This window comes from Fomitiporia mediterranea (genome assembly GCF_000271605.1).
Source record: "Fomitiporia mediterranea MF3/22 unplaced genomic scaffold FOMMEscaffold_4, whole genome shotgun sequence".
NCBI lineage: Eukaryota > Fungi > Basidiomycota > Agaricomycetes > Hymenochaetales > Hymenochaetaceae > Fomitiporia > Fomitiporia mediterranea.
The window spans coordinates 1,755,243-1,777,222 of record NW_006760389.1 but is presented as its reverse complement, the minus strand read 5'-3'; the positions used below and the strand labels follow the sequence as shown (position 1 = coordinate 1,777,222).

At 45.5% G+C, this 21,980-nt stretch overlaps 8 protein-coding genes across 8 annotated transcripts; 5 read left to right on the top strand and 3 right to left on the bottom strand.

Moving 5' to 3' along the window:
- Positions 1-1,668: 1,668 nt before the first annotated feature.
- On the bottom strand, positions 1,669-2,684 carry FOMMEDRAFT_166633 (uncharacterized protein; the record flags this gene model as incomplete). The annotated part of the gene is made up of 7 exons (XM_007264596.1): positions 1,669-1,849; positions 1,900-1,999; positions 2,054-2,153; positions 2,227-2,270; positions 2,324-2,397; positions 2,451-2,482; positions 2,539-2,684. The coding sequence occupies 7 exons, from the start codon at positions 2,682-2,684 to the stop codon at positions 1,812-1,814; spliced, it is 534 nt and encodes a 177-aa protein (XP_007264658.1). The 3' UTR covers positions 1,669-1,811.
- Positions 2,685-3,090: 406 nt separating this feature from the next.
- On the top strand, positions 3,091-5,795 carry FOMMEDRAFT_166632 (FAD/NAD-binding domain-containing protein). The gene is made up of 4 exons (XM_007264595.1): positions 3,091-3,626; positions 3,674-4,202; positions 4,275-5,533; positions 5,592-5,795. Exons 1-3 carry the CDS (start codon positions 3,346-3,348, stop codon positions 5,076-5,078), a joined length of 1,614 nt encoding a protein of 537 aa, XP_007264657.1. The 5' UTR covers positions 3,091-3,345; the 3' UTR covers positions 5,079-5,533; positions 5,592-5,795.
- A 1,858-nt stretch (positions 5,796-7,653) lies between these two features.
- FOMMEDRAFT_154009 (DUF298-domain-containing protein) lies at positions 7,654-9,155 on the bottom strand (the record flags this gene model as incomplete). The annotated part of the gene is made up of 7 exons (XM_007264594.1): positions 7,654-7,727; positions 7,801-7,855; positions 7,925-8,130; positions 8,192-8,325; positions 8,391-8,506; positions 8,585-8,732; positions 8,974-9,155. 7 exons carry the CDS (start codon positions 9,153-9,155, stop codon positions 7,654-7,656), a joined length of 915 nt encoding a protein of 304 aa, XP_007264656.1.
- Positions 9,156-9,499: 344 nt separating this feature from the next.
- Positions 9,500-11,029, top strand: FOMMEDRAFT_18598 (uncharacterized protein). Its single transcript, XM_007264593.1, has 7 exons — positions 9,500-9,656; positions 9,709-9,755; positions 9,832-9,845; positions 9,901-9,964; positions 10,058-10,142; positions 10,212-10,235; positions 10,292-11,029. The coding sequence occupies exons 1-7, from the start codon at positions 9,546-9,548 to the stop codon at positions 10,895-10,897; spliced, it is 951 nt and encodes a 316-aa protein (XP_007264655.1). The 5' UTR covers positions 9,500-9,545; the 3' UTR covers positions 10,898-11,029.
- Positions 11,030-12,278: 1,249 nt separating this feature from the next.
- FOMMEDRAFT_166629 (general substrate transporter) lies at positions 12,279-14,399 on the top strand (the record flags this gene model as incomplete). The annotated part of the gene is made up of 11 exons (XM_007264592.1): positions 12,279-12,350; positions 12,404-12,463; positions 12,520-12,600; positions 12,654-12,849; positions 12,908-12,975; positions 13,033-13,465; positions 13,514-13,951; positions 14,012-14,059; positions 14,110-14,158; positions 14,210-14,247; positions 14,311-14,399. The coding sequence occupies 11 exons, from the start codon at positions 12,279-12,281 to the stop codon at positions 14,397-14,399; spliced, it is 1,572 nt and encodes a 523-aa protein (XP_007264654.1).
- Positions 14,400-14,824: 425 nt separating this feature from the next.
- Positions 14,825-16,235, bottom strand: FOMMEDRAFT_154006 (alpha-ketoglutarate-dependent 2,4-dichlorophenoxyacetate dioxygenase; the record flags this gene model as incomplete). The annotated part of the gene is made up of 8 exons (XM_007264591.1): positions 14,825-14,958; positions 15,017-15,026; positions 15,085-15,225; positions 15,278-15,398; positions 15,468-15,648; positions 15,706-15,943; positions 15,967-16,042; positions 16,102-16,235. 8 exons carry the CDS (start codon positions 16,233-16,235, stop codon positions 14,825-14,827), a joined length of 1,035 nt encoding a protein of 344 aa, XP_007264653.1.
- Positions 16,236-16,718: 483 nt separating this feature from the next.
- Positions 16,719-18,678, top strand: FOMMEDRAFT_166628 (uncharacterized protein). Its single transcript, XM_007264590.1, has 3 exons — positions 16,719-17,677; positions 17,728-17,864; positions 17,927-18,678. Exons 1-3 carry the CDS (start codon positions 17,226-17,228, stop codon positions 18,034-18,036), a joined length of 699 nt encoding a protein of 232 aa, XP_007264652.1. The 5' UTR covers positions 16,719-17,225; the 3' UTR covers positions 18,037-18,678.
- A 373-nt stretch (positions 18,679-19,051) lies between these two features.
- Positions 19,052-21,454, top strand: FOMMEDRAFT_166626 (cytochrome P450; the record flags this gene model as incomplete). The annotated part of the gene is made up of 13 exons (XM_007264589.1): positions 19,052-19,274; positions 19,332-19,464; positions 19,521-19,709; positions 19,765-19,913; positions 19,980-20,095; positions 20,147-20,267; positions 20,325-20,338; positions 20,395-20,561; positions 20,624-20,646; positions 20,709-20,790; positions 20,852-21,028; positions 21,090-21,236; positions 21,290-21,454. 13 exons carry the CDS (start codon positions 19,052-19,054, stop codon positions 21,375-21,377), a joined length of 1,629 nt encoding a protein of 542 aa, XP_007264651.1. The 3' UTR covers positions 21,378-21,454.
- Between the last annotated feature and the right edge of the window lie 526 nt (positions 21,455-21,980).

Below are 21,980 nucleotides of genomic sequence, written 5' to 3'. Positions count from 1 at the left end.
GGCAATTATTAGCGTCCGTTTTCATCAATTCGGTGTTTACACAGATGTGCCTCTCTGTAGTATCGTAGATTTTATGATGTCAAATGATGTGAGAGTGAGAGACGGACTTACTCTGGAAGTGTTATGAGATTATCGTATAGCATAATCACGAATGCAGAGACTGCGGTCACAACTCATCAGGGCCCAATATTTCGGACGATTAAAACAGATTATGCACCTGTAATGTACTGAAAAGGAAGTAAGATCGTGCACACTGTATAAGGAACAACCCCATACTTTTACTGGCTGCTCATCGTGTGCAACCTGTTGGAATGTTTCAAGTAATGCAGACAAAGACGGCGTATCAAACGGAGTCGTAGTATTAACTGCCATTGTTTTGTCGTATTTTTAATTTAGAACCCGCTGTTCTACAGCGCGGTCACGGTCGAACGAAGTCAAGTGATGTGTGCCAGACGTTGGAGGGATCAACCACAAGGCCCATTCTGCACACTCACTTCCCATGTATGTACCATTTCTTCCTAATAACACCCGGTTCATGATAGGAATTGATAGAGATGAAGAATAAATGATGCAACGGTCGGGTGGATACTCAGATGAGGAAACATACCCATTTTGATACCTGCATTAGATATCCAGATATCCACATAGATGGGAGAAATGAGCTTGTATAGGCGAAAAAACTGTAAGAAATGCAATACTTTTCTTCTTGGCTTTGAGATCGGTTTACTGCCGCAGTATAATATTGCTTGCTTTTCGAGTCGTTGCAGGTGCTCAGACCCTGGAAATGGACAGATACAAAGTCCGAATCTGATGGTTCACTGCTGTTCACGCATCTCTTCCGATGGGAAGTTAAACAATTCTCTTGACGATGTAGCTTGCTGCAGATAGAGACGGAGATGAGATGATGGGAGGGATGCCGACCGGCAATTCATTGAAAACGGAGATCAACACCGTACCATCAATCACAGGTCTGGTTTCGTTGGAGGCCAGACCTCGATCGTCCCATCGTCTACATGATTGATTCTGTTGATGACCAAAATTTCCCCTTTTAATCCCAATTTTATCAAGGCTTTGTCCCATGTAAATCTGCCGAGAGTACCTCCTGAACGTGCAGATGGCTTAACAAAGAGAACATCATTTTGACAATATAAAATTTCCGACGAAATCTGAAAGTTGATCAAGCATCACATTATCACCTAGCGTTACATCCTCCCAGTATCATCGGAACCTGTTATCGGGTCTACTCCAAGACGCTGTGCAGTATACTTCATCGCTTTACGAAACTCAGACGACATACTGCTCCCGAGGATACAGACACTTGATTTGACGATGGTTGCGCATATACCGATTCACGACTGGCACAGGAACCTTGGGTATAGTATTGACGCTTAAAAATTTCGCCGAGAGTGATGTTGATGATATACTAGTTGCCGTGCTCTAGACGCTGTGGCGTTCTCTAATCGCAAGTAGCATGAAAGGATTCGATAATAATGAATTCGAGTGGTTGAATAGGCCTCTGACCACCAGTGGACCGGACGACCCAATGTAAAAAGATTTACGCGAGCTATACACAGCGAATCTCGGAATCAGAGTCTCCAGCGGCATGAGCTGAGCAAAGGGTATCATAGCGTTCAGATATAGCTGACTTAAGTAGATTGAGGCCGCATCTTGATCGGCAAGCAATGAAGATTAAAAGAAGAAAGACAAAGCTACAGTCAACAAGAACGGCAGATATAGAGCGAGAAAATATCAACGACTTGGAAGGCAGTTCTCCTTTCGTGGTTGTCGTCAGAATAAGACGAAGTGGGCCACTAGCTTGAACCGAGGGATTGTACGAGACGCTGAGACTCTTAAAACGGTTGTGAACGATCTTTGTATCAGATATTGGAACATTATTACCTTCACACGCCTTTCGACAATGCGCTAGAGCTTGAATGTGTTCCGTTTCACGATGCCTTTCGCGCTCCGAAGTCAATTCCTGCTTTTCCTCTATGAAACTCTGCAACAAGTAATGATTAGATGGCAGAACGCATCACAAAGATAAACAGCAAGCCTGAAATTTCGCCTGTTCATTCAAGATTGCTTCCCAAAGTCTTCGTATATGGTCCTCGTTGGTAGCGTAAGTGTCTTTAAAATTGGTATAGATCTTTTCTCTGAGGCACAATTGCGCAGTCAGATCGAGTAAAGTCATGTATACTAGCGAAGCTGGCACAGAGAGCAACGCACATATCTTTTACGCCGTCCGCAAAGTCGTGTGCCTTCTCTGCAAACTAGCACATAATACCTCAGCGTTTTTCTGAAGTGTACTACTTCCCGCACGTACGACTTTACTAAGCTCAGTCTGGGCCATCTGAAGCAATTTGGCTTCTCTTTCTTTCTTCTTTTTCTCCATAGACGCTGAGGATGAGTGCATTAGCACAGCGGTATTGTGTGGCAACAAGCGCTTTAACCTTGCATTTGCTGAGCTATTGTTGCCATAAGTCTGTCGTAGATATTTCAAATGCTGAGCAGCGTGGATAGACTGAAGAAATAGTATACCCGTCATCACTGCTAGACTGTGATGGATGAATTGCTGGCTCGACGTCCTCCATTGTCGTAGAGTTCGTCTTCTTTGCACTTGCTCTGCGGGCATTTCTTCCGGTGGGTCCTTCCAGTTTCTTTACTCCGCCCGCTTTGGGCGCCATCTTCTAGGTCGTTGAGGACTATATGACGCTGAGAAACACGAAAAGTGGAATAAAGGAATCAAAGCCTTCGACTCGAAAAAATATGTGCCACACTAACCACTGACGCGTGTCACGTGAATGCGACGCGTTCCAGCGCGTGAAGCAAACGCCTGCTGCATTCGTAGTATCATTAAATGACAGTAATCGTATACACCTAACGCAATTCTTTTACTGTCACAGACCTGCTTAGACCTGACCTGAGTTTGTTTCTTATGAGTACAGTATGAGCGACGGGAATGGCCTTTTTTCTAGCTCAGAGTGTGGGTCTTTGCAAGTTTGCAAGTCGAAATGAGTTGATGCCGCTGAGTCAGCAAATCTTATTGTACTGTTCCGAAGCACGTCACTTCCCGACCAAGACGCGTCAACTCTGCTTTTCACCTCTGAAATCTATTGAGCATAATAATTATTCGAGGCTACAACATGGCTGTATAAGCTTGCTGTCCCGAAAAATGCCTGTCATCTTACTCTACGTCAAATTACGGGCCCAACGCGGACTTCACGGAACGATGCCAGGCAACACAGGTCCCGATCACGCCATGAACCGTTAGGATGACCTGAGTGGAGGCTGACAATGCTGCACCTCACTACTTTCAGTCATGGCTAACCTTTCTCTGACGCGTTCATGGCCTCCTTAAGCGAAGTGCATCGCCGATGTCGACTGTTGTTCCTGGCTCTGTTTGCTCTTTCGTCGGCAACTACTTTTGTCGCTGCTTTTGAGCAGAAAGTGTTTGGTGTTGGAGAGGATACTCTAACCCTTACCAACCGTGATAAGTCTATAGCCATTGTCGGTGCGGGGAGTGCAGGTCTGGCTGCTTTGAAAGCTCTACTCGAGTTACCACAGGAGGTACGCCAGAACTGGGAAATTGTGCTATTTGAAGAACGCCGGAATGTCAGTGGCATATGGTATGTATCACGCGATTTGTCCTTCCTTAAAACCAATTATTGTGCAGGCTCCCTGATTTGAATGACCCGCATCCACCAAAGTTGCCCGAAACGCCACTCTATCCATCCCTCAGGACGAACACTCCACATCCAACTATGACCTATCCACATTTTCCATTTCCGCCAATGACTCCCGTCTTCCCTACTCATGAATACGTCTCCCAATACCATTATGATTTCGCAAAACACTATGGGCTTATACAATATATACGTTTCAACACGAGTGTTGTCCGAACCGAATGGATAGGGAACTCGACTACGGGAAAGTGGAACATTACATCAAGACACCAAAACGCAGATCTGGAGCAACATGGATTATTTGACCATCTTATCGCAGCTAATGGGCATTATCATTATCCTCGTATTCCGACGTGGCCAGGTCAGGATGACTGGCTGACTGCAAACAAGAGTAGGGAGATCTTGCACTCAATGTATTGGAGGAACGGAACGAAATACGCAGGCAGAAATGTACTTGTCGTTGGAGGCGGAGCAAGTGCAAGGGATGTCGTTCTGTATACAGCTTCTCATTGTCATAAGGTAAGAACTTAGAATTATATGAATTGCTTTAGGTTGCAGATTTGATTTAGTCAAATATTCACATATCTTCAGATATTCCTCTCATTGAGAAGCGGAAATCCACCCAATCGCCTCAATGAACGATATATTCTTAAGCCTGGGATTTCGCATTTTACAGCGGATGGCGTTGTGTTCATGGATGGTACGGTTGCCAATGATGTTGATGCAGTCGTACTGGGGACGGGTTACGAACTTCGCGCCCCGTTTCTCACAGCTGGAGACGCTCTCCTCATTTCCCCAAGCGCAAACGAATCTTATCCCCATCCAACACATATTACGACGAACTTGCGGTACATATATCCTTTACACGAACATATATTCTCGCTTGCATCATCCTATCCTCCAACGGCACTGTCGTTCGTTGGTCTCAACGCGCTTGTAGCTAACTGTCCTACGGACTTTGCACAAGCAATGCTTGTCGCACATGCTATTGCAAACCCTGGGATTCTTCCATCTCGACACGAAATGCTCAACTCACTGCGTAAAAGAGAGGCACATTATTATGAACGCGGGTATGATCCATATCGCGTCGGTCATCGGCTGGAGGATGTGGACGGTTTTGGAAATGCGTCATATGTGTATGAGGAAGGTCTTCTCAACTTCTTAAAGGATCGAGGTGCTGTTCCGGATGACGGGAGGCCTTATGTTGAGCAGTGGAGACGGCTGAGGTTCGAGGAATTCCAGACGCTATGGAGAGCCTGGAAACGGGTTGAAGACCGTGGCTCTCTTGCTATAGAGCAATGGTTAGATGGAATACGGACGGAGAACGAATGGGGAGACCTGATGCAGAGACTTATCCGCTGGGAGAAGAATCACGAGAACAGTTGGATAGATTAGGAGAATTGTTCTCTCATTCTGTTTGGACTAATAGCCTTCTCGTGCCGTGCGGAGGATATGGTAGGTGCAAGGCAAAGACAGTGAAGAGAGTAGCCATGACCTCTTTTCCGAATGTACGTATTTGAATTGAACAGGAATAACATCACAACACCAGGCTCTTCCAACTCAGTAGGATGTCAAGAAAAAGTATCCTGTGGAGTTCAAAGATTCTATTTTATTACGTTTTCAATGTCACCTATTACAGGCAGTATTTCCTAGTAACTACTCTGATATTCTGGCTAGCCTCTTTTCTTTTTCTTGTCACCATGTCTTTGACTCTGATGTGCCGACCCTCCACGTTGTTCCGATCCGCTATGTTGTTCCGATCCTCTAGATTCAGAGGCTTGTAGCGTGTTCTGTCTCCGCTTCCCGTGCACGTTTACCTGGGTCAGCCACTATAATCAGAAGTGGAGGATGTAAGTACAACATCACAAAAGCTGTTTCAGCTGCATTGAAACTCACCTCATGCTCTAGCGCCTCCTTGATAGACATTCTCTTATTTGGATCGACCTCTAGGAGTCTTCGAATGAAATCTCTTCCTGCGCGATACCATACCTCAGTCGCATATTCTCCCTACTCGAAACTGTAGAGAAACTACTCACCTCTGGAAGATACGTCTTGTGGTAGATATTGCTTTAGCATTTCCTCAACTATGTCATTCGTTATTCTACTTCCAACAGCCTCCCAATAATAGTCTTGATATTGGTGGTACTCTATTCTTAGGTCTTTCGCGATGTAGTAGTAGATATTCTTTCCAGTTAAAAATTTGAAAAGAACAGCACTAGTAAACGCCACTGATTTAACATAATTCGTAAAAAGAGCGGCACGGAAATCCTACCCTGCAGACCAAATGTCGTTGACCATGCCCTTTATTCCCTTAAACTGTTCTGGAGCTATGTATCCTAGTTTTCCTCTTATTTTCTTTTCCCACTTTCCTCCGGGCTTGACTTCGTCGACTTTGACCGAGCTGGGAAAACCATTGCATTTCTAGTGACTTTATAGTTAAACTTAAACTCACATTCCAAAGTCACTTATCTTTAGATCTCCCGTCTTGCTCAATAGCATGTTCGAATAGCTAAAAGAAGTATCGGTCCTTCAGAACAATACATCCAAGTAATGGACGAATGCTTACTTTAGATCACCATGCCAAATTCTCTTCGAGTGAATGTGCGATAGTCCACTTAATAGCTGCCTAATCAATACAATCAGACAGAAGTCGATACCGTAGACAAAGGCTATAAGCGCACTTGATGTAGTCTTTTGCGACTTGTACATTAAGTGTGCCCTCGTCATGAAGTTTATAGTGTTCACAGAGCTCCCCTTGTTCAGCATACTCGAGTATGGCCACTACATTCTTATCACTTAAGTAATAACCATATGCTTTGAGCTTCCGGGTGTGAGAATACTTATGAACAAAAGTACTAGATAGTGATGAGAATCAGACACACCACATTCGGATGATTAAGTTCTCTCATGAAGCGAACTTCGCTCTTATAGCGCTCAATTAGGTCCAAGTCCTTTTCGTCCATCTTATCCCTCTCTTGTACATACTGTACCTTTGCTACGTATACCTCTCGTCCTGAAACTTTCATGATATCTGACTGTTTCACCGTCTATGAACGGAATTCAAAGCATCAGCAACCATATTGCTTACTAAAAATCATTGAGAAGGAAAAAGCCGCATGGTGTTCAGTGAGGAACGGAGATGGATCAAACTGCCTACGGACATATATTGAAGCTGAAGACAGTCCAATGCATTCGGTTGGTTTAAGCCAGGATATTTTCTGCTTTAATCTAGAACTGGGTGGAGGTACCCCGTTCAGGCCCTGCAGCTCGAGACCCTCAAACTCGGGTATGCACACGTTCTTTAAGGAGAACATCTTTCCTTGTTAAGCAGCAGAGTCTGTTGGGGAGTCGTCGTTAAACCGGTCCCATGCACCTTGGTGCGATAAGATATACATGGCAAATGCGAGCGACCAATTTGCAATGATGTCGCGTGCATTGCGAAGAGAGCAAAACGCACCCTGGCGTGCCACCTTTGAAGCATGTTAGTAACCAAATACAAATATTCTATATTAGACTAGCACGGGGTTACTCTGTAGATGAACAGAAAGGTGCTACTTTGATCGTGCAAGAAGACAGCTTTGCCGATTTCACTCATAAACACGTTACCATCATCTTTACTAAGTCACTAACCTGTATACAGCTACTCGAACTACTTGCATTGCTCCTGAGGCCATTGTGGCAATCGTGCTATTACATAGTTCGTCGGATGTACTCCAATTGGCCCACAGATCACGCAATGTATCTCGGTGGTTAATGCGTTGGTGGATGTGTTTCGTTGAGTCTCACGGACAAAGGTTAAAATTCGTTCCACGGAAGTCGTTTGTTGATTATCACTTGTTTACTCGTCGGTTGTATGTGGATATTAATTTTATCGTGTGATAACTCTTACATGTGAAATCCCCCCACCCGTATATTCCGCCTCATGTCTACTGTATAATCATACAGTTCACGATATAGTTATTCCAAGAGTCTACTCAATGGCAGTGGCTGCGCGTTTTTCGCGCGCCCATCCAACAAAGTCATCAATCGTCGAAGGCCAAGCAGCTAGAGGGCAGATGAAGAGTAAAAGGAATCAGCACGACTTCTGCAAAGAAGCAAAGAATATTTGAATAATAACCTGTTTCGTCGTACTTCTCAAATTTCGAATCAATAGCCTGTATAAAATCAAGGAACTGTTTTGTGAAGTAGTTCATATCAGTTGAAAAACCATATAACAGGATGTGGTCGATTTTGGCACCTACCATCGACCACGTATCCTTGCTAATGCCTTTCACTGCCTTTTCTTGGAGGAACTCAAACCACCACTCTGTGTATTCAGGCCGCCAGCCCTCCTCATCAGTAGCCATTACTTCATCCTCCTCATCTTCAGCTGCAACATGTCTCAAGGCACCACCAGATAGCCCATGAGGAATTAGCAAGCTCCAGAAACCTTGTGCATCCTCAATTGCTGTTCGCAAGAGAGTATGGACGAGAGATGAGTAGGATCCAAGTTGGAAACGATAACTTACCGAGACTCCGTTGCCCCTCAGAACGCGCGAAATCGAATGTGTATTTGTACACCTGCTGGAAATATCGGGAATCTGAAGCGAGTTTCTGCGATAGGGCCGCTAAAGACGTTTGCATCCCTCCAATTGTGTCTTGACTGTACGCGCAAAGTTTTGTCCCATTCAGATAAGCGGATATCAGAACATTCAGATTGATCCGCACCCAAGGGAACGCCATCCGTCTAGCCATCCTGATCGGGTCCATCTTCCCATTGATGGGGCTTTGAGTTCATATGCAATCGCCAGTAACACGACATCTTCCGGATTTACTGCCAAGTCCTCACACCATTTAATCGTACCGTCAATCAAGATGTCGTCTCCTTCCGGATCTACAGATGCAAGTCAGATGAAATGAACCAGGATGAATAGCGGTGAAGTCGGGCCTTTATATTTGTCAAAGAGTGAATTAAGTCGCGTTGTTCGTTCTGCTTCCGCGCGTTTCGAAGAGCCGCCACCGAATTCGTTGGGATCGTTGTAGTACGCGTTGATTGCGCCCTCGAGGCTCCTATATTTCTCTAAGTACTTTCGTGCCTCTTTCTCGCTGGATAGATGTGACAGAGCACGGATGACCAGTATAAATTGTTGGGTATATAAATAGAATAATAGAATATTGTGCAAGTAGCAGACCGCCACAGGGTGTGTCAAGGACATAACATTGCCAAACGATGAATCGTCCACAGATTGTCAGATATAAAGTTGTGGCATGCAAAATGCGTGGACATAAGCTTACGAGATGTTAGTGATACTGCAGAACTGCGTAACATTCGTCGAATGGAAGAGCCGATCTCCTGATGTCCTTGACTTGGATGACTTCGACTATATGCGCATCAAACAAGAGGAGTCCATCAGCAAATTCCAATAAACCCTCGAAACTTTCCCAGACGAAAAGCGGTATGCTTGCCACCCCCACCTCTGGACTACGCCGCATAACTCACCATTTCGTCTCCCCTATTACCACTCCTTCCTCGATTTCCAAACGCAATCTTGAATGGAAAGCACAGACGTATAATGGCGAAAGCAAGAAAGAGAAGCGATATAAGTGGAATTAAGTATGAGAAGGGAAACAAGGGAGCATGAAGCGCCAGAATGGTCAAAGGGCAGACCGCCTTACTATTAACCGCCAGGCACGCGAGATCAGTATTGTCTTGCTGACGAATACGACGCGTCACTTACAGTAACGTTTCCCACGATTACACTGTATTTTGTCAACATGTTTAACTTCTTATTTCTTTAACGGTCGTTTATGTCGTTTCGTCTGTTGGCGGCTTTCAGAAATCTCTCTCTTTCCGAATTTTAGAAGAAGGGAGTAGTATCGGACATGACTGACTTTGACCTTTCATTATTCGCTGTTAATAGTGCCGGGATCCCCAAAGCACATTACATTCCAGACTTCATCTCCGAACAGGAAGAGGCTTACCTCTTGCGACAGGCAAGCGTCCAAAAATTTGGGCTATATTGCAGTCATCTTAATATTCAGGTAGATTTATAATGCTCCAAAACCAAAGTGGAAGTGCTTGGAGAACAGAAGGTACATGTTTCCTTCACTCTAGTTGGCTTTGCAGTCCTGACCGCGGACACATGTCTGGCTTGCAATTGCGATGAAGGCTGCAAGTATGGGGTAAGCTCGTTCGCTGACGAACATGCACCGTTAGATTGATCAAGCCGTTCTGAAGGGGGAGACTTGACACCCTCGAATAAACTTCTGGCTCAAGCATTACCTCCATTTTTGACTGAATAGTATGTCACTTGCTTGCACCTCGCATTGACTACAGAACAGTAGCTCATTATATATTACTTTATTCTATCCAACAATCGGGACACTTTCTGAAGCCCAGATATTATTGGGAGATTAAGATCTACAGGCGTATTCTCAAATTCAAGGCATGGCGCACCGAACCATATCATTGTCAATGAGGTGAGTGATAAAGCCTCCTTGGGGAATTGAAAGAAGCTTTGATGAGCTGACGTTTCTCTCTCCGTGCAGTATCTTCCGTTGCAGGGTATAATGGTAAGATGTCACAGAGACACCGATGTCGGTACGTTTGTCATCTGAATAGTCTGTAGCCACATGAAGACGGACCTTCGTACCACCCCGTCGTCGCTACAATATCGCTTGGCTCCCATACAGTCTTCCACTACTATCGATATAAACAGGATGCGTCATTCACCACGTCTGCTTCGGGTGCCGTGCAAGAGGATGGAGTTCAGAACACCGACGATAAACATACTGAGCCGTCTGTCGACACTCTATCCCATTCACGAACGGCATTGAATGACGGCTTGGAAGAAGTTTTGATCAAGCAGGAGACCAGGGAAAGCCGAGGACGTGTTATCGACATGTCAAATCCAGTTCTCAGTCTCTTTCTCGAACCGCGTAGCCTCGTAATCACGACTCGCGATCTTTACACAGACCACTTGCATGGAATCGACCCACTCTCAGAAGACGTGTTTCTTCCTGCACGGACCACTTCTGTGTCTCCTGACCTGGGGCAACCGAATTGCAGTAGTGATGAATTGGAAGGTAGTGTGCGAGTTGCGAATTGGGACATAGTAAAGGACCCTAAGGTGCGGGAGGTTGTGAGGAATGGTGGAAGGTTGAAAAGAGGTGCCCGGATAAGTTTGACGTGTCGGGATGTGGAGAACGTCATCAGCGTAAAGTCGTTGCGTTAAATCGTCATCCTATTGAAATCACAAGACCTGTATCAAATAACGATGTAATAATACACGAATGTATCCAAAATTCAAGTGTCCGATGACACCGGTACGAATACAATCGGGAGTCCCTGCAAAGGTCCATCACCGAAAAAAAGAAAGAAAAAGAAAAAGAAAGCAAAAAGGGTAAAAATTGTACGGTACCTCGTAAGGTCACGCCTATAGATATACAAACACAACCGAACAAGTACCGCGTGCGAGAGGGCGCACAAGAAATTTGTTCTTCCCTGCCATTAGTAACTCAACGTCTGTGGAGACGTGTAGATCATTGAGTGAATTATCAGGGTGCACGCTGCAGTCAGACTTTGACGTATCGCAGAGGTAAGGATAGCAGAAGACATGAGGGAGATATCGCTAGAGATATTTTGTAACCTGATATGACAGAAAGCAAGTCGCATCGAGGGAAGCAAAGACACGCAATGAATGACATTGGGCTGAGGACAGTTGAAGTTGGACGGAAGAAAGAAAATCGATCTGTGTGCTCTGTGCTGACGTGTTTGGGTTTTCTCACGCTATTGATAAGATCTTGATTCTTTAATTGGCCAACAATCAAATTAGTCAAGTATAAACTAGAAGAATTCAGGCAACATGGATAGCTATCATTCATGCGCCTGGAAGTCATTCGAGCTAGTCTCTGAACCTACACATAGTGGCAATAGCTAAACAGCTCCCGAGGAAGATGAAGGTGTGTCATTCTGGGTTTAAGAAAAGACGGTCACTGAACTGAAGCATTTTTGACAGATGTTTTATTTTTAGAGTCACTTGAGTGTCTTTTTATCAAGCTAAAGTATGTGGCAGCCAGTCTTTTTATTTCGTGAAATGGCGAGGTTTGTACAGCACTAGTATTGTGAGAAGTTCTTGAGGTTGATCTGTTTACGCGAACGTCCTTTCTTCCCGTGTGTACTCATCGTCGTGCTCATCGGTCCTATTACCATGACTTTGTCCCGCAACGCGTCATAACCGATCTTTACTTCAATCTGCCTGACGTCCCTGGATAATCTGGTGAATAACAATAACTTTTGTGAAGTGAGTGTCGTTACAATTTTCAAGCTCTGCCATTGAAGATTTGCCTGATGCTTCGCACGGTTTCCGTGCATATCCACCAGACGGACATTCGGGACTACATACTAGATGTATTATTGATTGTCATGCTTACGACACCTTGTTGCATGATTAGCACACAACGATTTTGATTGGCGAAAGGACGCACCCATGGTCAATTTTTAGACTCCGGGAATTCAAAGGGTCTGCTGACCATCCAAAGACGTTGGAGTTTCGAGTGGATGGACTAACTATTTATTCAGATGGGACTGGCCAGTGCGTCTGTGGATGAGCCAACATGACATTCGCTGCTACCCCGATCACTGAGTCCTCAAAGATTCGGAAGACTCCGTTGAGGGACAATGTCAAGGTAATGTCTTTAGTGAACAAGCTACTTCGTCACTGATGTTGATATTTGTCAAGTGCCTCATATTCTGCCTCATGGTCGCGGTATCTAACTTCCAATATGGCTTCGATACTGGGGTATGTTTTACCGAAATACATGGGAGATTGTACTCCATCCCTTAATGATCCGTTAGATAGTCAATGGCTTTCAAGCCATGCAAGGCTTCTTGCGTGTATATGGCGTTCGGACAAGTTCTGGTCAGTTCACAATCGAGGTGATTCAAATCTTGTAAAATAGATTCTATATTTTACATTCACACCGTCCTAGAAAACATTCCAGCAGCTGATTACAAGTCTCCTTCAAGTCGGTCTTATCATTTCATCGGTTGCCAACGGTCCGTTGTCTGCTCGCTATGGCCGTCGCATGAGTTTCGCAGTTGCATCTGTTCTCGGTTGTGCCGGTATTACCATCCAAATACTTGTCACCTCCCAGTGGCCTGTCTATATTGGTCGGCTACTTCTCGGTGAGTGGTTCCACATTCGCGGCGCAATAATCCGTGTCTCATGTAATTCGTTGCGAAGGGCTGTCCAATGGTTTATACGTCAATGCAACTGTTCTGTACATAAGTGAGATTGCGCCACCTCACCTTGTAGGTTTGACTTCATCACTCTTTGCATCTTGATGACGACACTGACTTCTGGACTAGCGTGGGTTGATGGTATCCATATTCCAGCCTTTCGTAAACCTGGGCAGTTTTATCGGCGCAGTCATTTCAAACGCATTTTCGGAGAATCTTGCAAAGATATCATACCAAGCTCAACTATGCATCCTTTACGCTGTCCCTGTTTGGTTATTTTTCGTCGTCTGGCTCGTACCAGAATCTCCTCGCTGGCTCCTTGTGAACGAGAAGAGGCAGGATGCTGATCGCTCGCTGGTCCGATTGCGGCCGAAAGGAACAGCACGAGAAGAAATCGAAGAGGAGATACGTATTATTGAGGACGCCATTGCTGTTGAGAAAGAAATGGAAACCGACGTCGCGTGGACCGATATTTGGAAAGGAACTGACCTGCGACGTACGCTTCTATGCATTGCTTGTTCAACCTTCCATGCTGCATCAGGACTTAATTTCTTGGTCGGCTGTGAGTCTTCAATATTTTGCATGAGACGTATGTTTATCGTTTCCGTAGATGGGACATTCTTTTTCCAAGTCGCTGGGGCGAGCGATCCATTCATCGACACTGTAATTTTGCAATCTGTTAACCTCTTCACCTCCCTTTGCGCACTACCTCTAGCCCGCAGATTTGGCCGTCGCACCTTGCTTTTGTCTGGGTTCGGAATGGAAACAGTGTCCATGCTTGCTGTTGCGCTAATCTATTCAATTACGAGGACTCATACAACACTGGCTGACGGGAAAGCGCTCGTAGCTATGCTCTGTATCTTTAGTGGAGCCTACGGAGCAACGATTGGTCCGCTTAGTTGGGTGACCGCTGGTGAGATGACTGCGAATCGCTTGCGCAGTCATGCATTTGGAGTGTCTATGGCGATTGGATTCTTCTTCGCTTGGCTCACTGTCTTTACTACGCCATACTTCATAAATACGACAGGCCTCAATTGGGGCGCCAAAGGTGCGACGTTTCATTTCAGCTCCCGAACGTGCGTGTATAAGTCGATTGCGTGTTTTATAGTCGCTTGGATTTGGATGCCATCGAACCTGGTTACATTCGTTTTCATATGTGAGTTTCCGTTCGTTTCTATTTAACTAGGCTAATAACCCGCTTTCTAGACTTCTTCCTGCCCGAGACAAGGGGTAGAAGTCTCGAGGAACTCGATGAGTACGTTTTCCAGTGTATTTTAGCAACCGTAATTTTATTGAGAACTCTCAGGCTGTTCAATATGCGTATACCGGCACGGAAATTCTCCTGTTAGCGATAAGTTCCTTCAGCGTGAAATTAACGAGATGACTAAGATGATTGACTTTATCCAGCGGTCAAGCTCCGTCCGGCTGCCATAGAATCGAACGACGAGAAAACATCCAATTCCGAATTAATCGTGGATATCGAGAAGGTCTCATAGAGGCTCTTCGTTTCCGCACAGCAATCAATGGGACCCTCCCGTTTTGACTCGAGAGTTACCTTAATGATAATACACAACTCCAGGCTATTTTCTGAGCAACCTGTGAATGAAGATGAAATGTACGTGTTTACTAGTCCTGCCATGACTATAAAAGTGGGGCTCTTGCTGTCCACCGCTTTGCTCGTAATCGAGCATGTAAGTTGCTCCAACCAAGTATTTGACACATCTAACCAATGCTCTGCTCCTTGCTATATTACGCTATTAAGGCGTTGAGACGTTTACGCACACTGGCACGCTTTGTGCCTATATTATACTATCTATATTTGATACATGACTTAAAACGACAGACAAGCAATCTTTAAAATACAAGTGCATAAGGCTCAGACATGAAAACTTCGTTTACAATCTGTATCCAGTTCTTGAGATTATGCTTCCACATATGCAGCTTCGGGGACTCCATTTTGATACGGACCATCATCATAGACAGTCGTTCGACGCATGTCACGAACTTCCGACTGGTCACTGAATGATGTGGCACGGTGCATGGTACAACGATCGTCTAAAGGAGGAGGATATCAGTGGTGAGGGAGTACTTATTTATATATGCTAATCCGTACCCCAGAAAACCTAAACGAATGAATTGATTATTATCTCACCAAAGGAAGCATACTATTGTTCCACTCACAAGGTCACCGGGTTGGTGCCACTTAACAATCAACGTATATTGCGGTTGAGTACAGTGCTCGATGAGCTCTCGTATAAGCTTGGAGCCTTCTTCCTTCGGCATTCCGACGACCTCCGAAATGTGAGAAGCGATGTAGAGCGTCTAAATTCTCGGATAAATGAGGTGTGTGCAGAGGTACCGCTTATAACCATACCTCTTCTCCGTCAGGTGCAACCTGGACAAGTTTGTGGTAAGATGGTTTTTTGGAGCTTTTCTCGTCCTCAGTGATGCTCTTGAATTCTTCTGGTGCAGCCAGCTGCCGAGAATGCCAGAGACTACGGAAAGCCGCAAAGTCCCGGTGATTAGAACAAGTTGAGACAATAGATCAATTGACGGAATCCCACTCGTGTTTGCATACCAGTCCGCGGAGCTTCGCCTTTTGGTCCTCGGGAAGGTCGCGGTACGCTGCACGTACATCGGCATAAGCGGTATCACCGCCGTTCTTGGGAATAACGTGAGCAAGAAGTAGTGAATATTTCGCTCGGTGCTGGTTGAAGGATGAGTCCGTGTGCCATAACGCATTCCCTATATCAGATAAATGAGCTTATTGCTCATATGCGGGACAAGTTGAATACAACCAACCTTTGTTGAACCACCAGCGCCGGTCATCTTTCTTGAATATCGATCCGTCGGCATTAGTATTACCAATATCAAACAGCTCCGGGTAACTGAAGCGATCAGGTATGCTTAAGTTGCGGATCTGGGGAACTTTCTCGAGCTCGCCGAGCCGGTGACTAAACGCGATGTGTGTCTCGTCCGTCAAGTCGGTATTTCGATAAATCGTCACTCCGAATCTTGACGAGGCAGGATGAGGCATCCTCTCACGAGATATTGTCAGCATACTTGCCGATTTTGAGCTGCAATGATATCCTTAATTTGTTCCTCTGAAACTGGCTTTGAGAAATCCACGCCTTCGACTCTGCAGAAAAGGGATAGTTAGTGTAATATACAAGGGAAATTCAGGGAACCGCTACATACTCGGCACCGAACGTAGGGTGGAGAGGCTTGCACACCAACGATCCTATTTTGACAGGCTCCAGCGCGTTCAGACTGAAATGTCCTGTGGCCGAATTCATTTTGTTCGGAGCAACTGTTGCGGTCAAGGTAGCCATGACTGACAGGTTATCGGAGTCGTACGAGGGCAAGGAGATAAATATTATAGTGCTTTGACGTATCTATATTAGTAAAGTGGGTTAAGCATTAAGCTGCTGGGAACTGTGGAAGAACTGGTGTGCAGACGAGTCATGGGTACATGGTCTCAATTTGTTATCTTCCCATTCGCATCTACTCAGCAAGAAGTCAATTGGCGAATAGACGGTCATGGACGGGACCAGTGTTGGTCGATTCAGGTGCCAGCAGATCTTGTTTATCCTCTCTTTTATCAGAGGAGTAGAGAATATCAATGTACCGGGAAGACGAAAAAGTGTTTGGATTATATTTTTTTCAAAATTCAAATTCTACTTATTTTGAGTTTCGATTACGTAATTATTTCTTGAGATCATCCCGTCCAGTTTTACAACTCCCGCCCGACGTTCCATCTTCCCCATTTCTATCCTGCTAGACCGTTGAGTATATGGGGAACTTTTTACTCAAAAGAGCATTCATTTATCCGCGCGGAGACTAGCATTGGGTGTCTCTGACTGCCGGACGGTCTGTTGCACTTCCTTGTACCGGGTCAATGCCAGCATTGCAAGCTGCTTGCATCTAAGATTTTTCTTACGTCGTGGATGCGTTATAGCCGTTGTTCTAGAGAGTCTCAGGCACCTTCAAGGGTTATTCCAGAGAGGGAAAGCCTTCTTGTGGTCGCAGCACTCACGGCAATGAGAACGTATCCCACACTTCCATGACGGTGCGCGCCATCAGTTTCAGTTCGGCAGGCGATTTTCAGTTGATTGTATATCGTGATCCAATCGGAAGAAAGTCATTCAGACGACATGGATATATCAGGGATCTGTCCCATGCTTGGCTCCATGAGCGGTAGGCTTGCCGTACGGCGAGCAGACAAGCTGTGATAACTTATAGATGTCGTTCCCTCGTATACTTCATCGTTATATCTATCATTTCCAACCGCAGGAAGACGCACTTGAATCGCATTTCAAAGCATGGCGACTAGTCAACCGTCGAGCCAGCCAGCTCAAGAGACGAGCGAGAAACCGCAGGTCGTGCACATAGAACGACAGTCGTCTCCCCCACCATCTCTAGGCTCTCAATCCGACAATTCCCATGAAGCCAGCACTTCAGTATCTTCATCGGTGTTCGCAAATGCACAGGCGCGCGCGAATATTGGCCAGCCGTTCTGGACGCATCGTGTCTCTGCGTCGTTCAACGCCATGGCGGACCAGATCGCCGCTGCGAGTCAGGCAATAGCGCTTATACCTCCTCTTCCTGACGTACAAATCGCTCAAGTCCATGCACGTATGGAGGAAATAGCAGAGACACAGGAGAGGCTACAGAGAGAGCTTGAAGAGCTTAGACAAGAAATTCGGTCAGTGACAGAAGGTCCCGAAAAATTCCAAAAGCAGTTGGAGGATCATATTGCGGAGTATAAGCTAGAGTATGCAGTAAATTGCTTCCTGATAAGCATCTTTCCTAACTATATTCTAGCCAACAGCGCCTGCCCGCACGTTTGCATAACGCAATTGTGACTGTCTCGAAAGGAGCAATTAAGCCGATCGTTGACAAGTCAGGGAAGGTCCCAGCGCAATTCCCAGCAACACGTGGAGAGTTTGAACATCTTACCAGTGAGCCCAACATCTTGTCGTTGATTGTTCTTGCTTTTTGATTATTTGTCGTGTTTACAAAGGGGAACGATATGAGGGCATGATGAAAGCATACGGACTTCCAATTACCGGCGACACTAACGCAAAGCGGAACGCCGTACGCACTTTCATCGGCCTCCCTCAGGTGCCTTGAGTTAGTAGTTTGTGCTTGAGAGCCGGCTTAGCTTTGAAGCGACATTGCCCTGGTTTCTCTGTATCTTTATTACGGAACTGTGTTCATCATGGATTGCACGTTTTCGCAATTATCTCACTCTAATTCCCAAAGCCCGGATTGCCCCAGCAAGTTTCATTACGCGAAAGTCGAATCGGCTCATCACAGCAGCCACAGCGGGACGTGGAAGGCAGCAAACGCACCAGTATTTTTACCATTCGAGGTCACAGGCGTGACTATCACTCGTGTCTTCATTTTGAAGTTTATTCGTGTCTGAAATGCCAGTTTTACATTCAGAAGAGCAGGATTGATTCGGTGGTCAGCCTCGCTCTAAAGACTGACGGCAGACGTAAAGTCTGAAACTGTGTTAGTGTTCTGAAAGCACTCATAACTGGCCGTCTACATTTGGTATAGCGTTTACGTTATTCTTGTCATCTGGGAATCCGAAGGCAGAGTCCGTTGCCGAATGGGATCACCTTTTCTCCGCATCCACAATGAGTTTGCTTCGTTACGTGCTTCCCTATTATCGGGATCCAATCTCGTGGGATCCGCCTTTGCAGCGCACCTGTTGTAAACTGCAAGGGCATGTACTATAACAGCTCACGATTAGTCCCTTGCAGGTTCTTATGGGGCACGTGAAAGCCCTCATCGATGCGTGTTCCGTGTATCAAAGGGCTATGATTGATAGAGGGGAGGCTATAAACATAACGGATATTTACAGACAAGACGTTACATTACGTTGCGTTACAGGCCTTGCCTTGCTTGATTCAAATAAGCAGCTAGCCTGGGATTTGAACACAGGGGTAATGGGCAGGCTTCTAAGTGCGTCTTCGGGGGTTCTCTCGGACGCCGCGTTTTGAATTAACGTACTCGTTCGTGAAGGTTCTCCCATGCATGACTCGAGGAGCAAATTCGCGTCATTTAGCGCTGTATATCAAACTTCGATGGCAAGCATGTTATAAGAAGCTCCTCCGAGCAGAGCGTACTGCAGCACGCCATGCATCTTCCTCTGAACCTCGATATTCGTATGGCCAATACCTATGTGTACGCTCTCTCAGCGTTGGTAGCATGCGTAGCGATCGCGGAGATGAGGAAGCGGTGGAATTCCTCTCGACTTCCTCTTCCTCCTAGTCCGCCGTCCGAGCCAATCATCGGAAACATCCGTGTTATGCCGACGGAATTTCAGTGGAAGATATTCGCGGATTGGGGAAAGAAGCTCGGTTAGTAGTCTACATGAAGATCTTGCAGAGTTGCTGATGATGTTTGGGAGTGTTTAGGAGACGTAGTTTATTTGTCTATCATTGGGAAGCCATTGATCATTTTGAACTCTGCGGAGGCCGCTCGTGATCTCTTGGACAAACGCGCTTCAAATTTTTCGGATAGGCCTCGATTTGTCCTTCATGGCGAGTTGTACGTGCCCGTTGTAGCGACGTAATCCTGTTCTGTTCGTCTTGACACCATCGTAGATTTGGAACAGAGATGTTGATGCCATTCATAACCTACGGAGAACGGTTTCGAGCCCAGCGACGTCTAATGCAGCAGCATTTCAATTCTCAAGCGATATCCTCATTCCGTCCACTACAGAGCGCGCAACTAAGCATCTATCTCAAGAATCTCCTTATGTCTCCAGAGAATTTCACAAATCACACGTATAGGTGCACTTCATATCTCAAAATCAGATGATCTGTTATTAAAGTGTTGATTTCCAAGGTTCACCGCTGGAACTCTAGTTATGGCTACTTACGGGCATGAAGTCAATTCGGAAGACGATATTATCGCTAGGCTTGCGGTTGATTCAGCGATTCGCTTCATCGAGGGAGGCACGCCGGGTGCGACACTCGTTGACTTCATTCCGATATGTAAGCGAAGACAAGTAATCGCATGTACGACTCTGGCGGGATCTGACCATCGATTGTTTTCAACAGTGCGCTACATCCCTACTTGGTTCCCAGGAGCATCGTTCCGGAGGAAAGCCGTCGATACTTACAAGGCACATGTAGACGCGAGAGATATTCCCTATAACGAAGTGAAGGAACGCATGGTAAGCTCGGATAACTACTACCATGACAAATTCTTATGTGGGACTTCATAGTCATCCGGAACGGCCATTCCATCTCTGATGAGCCGGATGATCGACACGTACGAGACCAAGTATCCAGGTGACAAAGATTTCGAAGTTAACATAAAGCATGTTGCTGGCGTTATCTACGGAGGTAAGAAGCTATTTGACACATCTGAGAAAGAAAGAAATAACCCGTTTTACTTCCCAGCTGGAGTTGAGACAGTCAGTATGGCTCTTATTACTATTAATACACGGTTCTCACAGACGTATTACATTAGTCGGAAATCGTCCTTCGCACATTCTTGCTCATGATGACATGCCATCCTGAGGTCGTTGCCCGTGCACATGCCGAAATCGATGAAGTTATAGGCAGCAGCCGGCTTCCAACTCATGATGACCGACCTAACCTGCCATACATTGAATGCATCCTCAAAGAGGTTTATCGGTAACGCCTTTTGTAACTCTTTAAGACTTCAGTACCAGAGCGTTGATGTATTTTGACTGTAGGACCAATCCTCCACTTCCTTTGGGTAAGTTGCTTTGGTGTCCTTAGCAAATTTTCCTCCTTTCGCTGACACGTAACCATGGCAAGGTCTTGCACATCAATCAATAGCTGAAGATGTGCATCGCCAACGCAGGATTCCAGCCGGATCGATGTTGATTCCAAACATATGGTAAGGAACTCCATTCCATAAGAGCTTCGCTATGAATAGTTCTGATTTTGCCCACTTCTAGGAAAATGATGAGAGATGAACGTCATTTCCCAGACCCCGAATCTTTCAAACCGGAACGCTTCCTGTCGAAAGTGAAGGATGCTTTGGAAATGCAGCATGGAGCTGGAAAAGTGGCTGTCGGCCTAAACAGTACAAGTATAGATGATCCCAGTTCACTTGTGTTCGGATTCGGCAGACGGTGCGTTATTCACGTTTCACAGACTGTATGCATCGGAAATCTCATGTACTTCACTTTCTAGTGCTTGCCCAGGACGTTACTTTGCAGATTCTAGCGCTTGGTTAGCGATGGCAAATATACTTGCAGCATTCGATATTCGACCGCCAATCGATCCTGCCACGGGCGAAGAACAAGTGCCGATTGTAGAGTTCACACCAGGTTTCGCTAGGTATGCATTATTCTTAGTATACGTGCAGGTAATGACAACTGTGATGATTACAGCAAACCAAGGGAATTCAAATTCGATCTTCGTCCTCGCAATGCGAAATATGTCGCATTAATCAATGAGAACGCCGCTGCCATGCATTGAAGACTTAAGAAGTTGAAGAACTACGATTACTTTTGTAGTTGAACACAAATTATCATTATGTAAACTTCATAATTAGTACGTTTCTCACGATTATCAGATCAATTTCCAATCCTATTCGTGTTCATTTGCTCTCCGGGTTAGAGTTGGTTCGTTATTTCGTCCGTGCGTAGTTCACGCGGCCACCATGGCATAATATGCATTTAGTCATTTAAATACCTCTGACAAAACAAGTTTTCGGAAGTCATGAACTTATCAGCTAAGTGCGAAGTGCCTCTTCTCTCCAAGGATAGACTTTGAAGCAATTGTATTGACAGCAAGAAAGTAATTCATCAGTACCCGAATAAGATAAAATGGAAGATGCAGGAATCTTCATCGAAGCTGTTAGCCTTGTATGTCCTGGAAGACATCAAACTTGACTTGCCAATCTTTTTTTCTCGTGCAGTCCGCGTCATCTTTCTCCTGAGCGACTATCCGCATAATGATCGTTTGAGATGACTCGGAGAGAAGATACCACATCTACTATTCGCTCGGGTCCCGCGGTCGAGATCTCTTTACTTTCACTTGCAAAGTTTTGGTCGGTATTTGTACAACTCTGATTTAAGA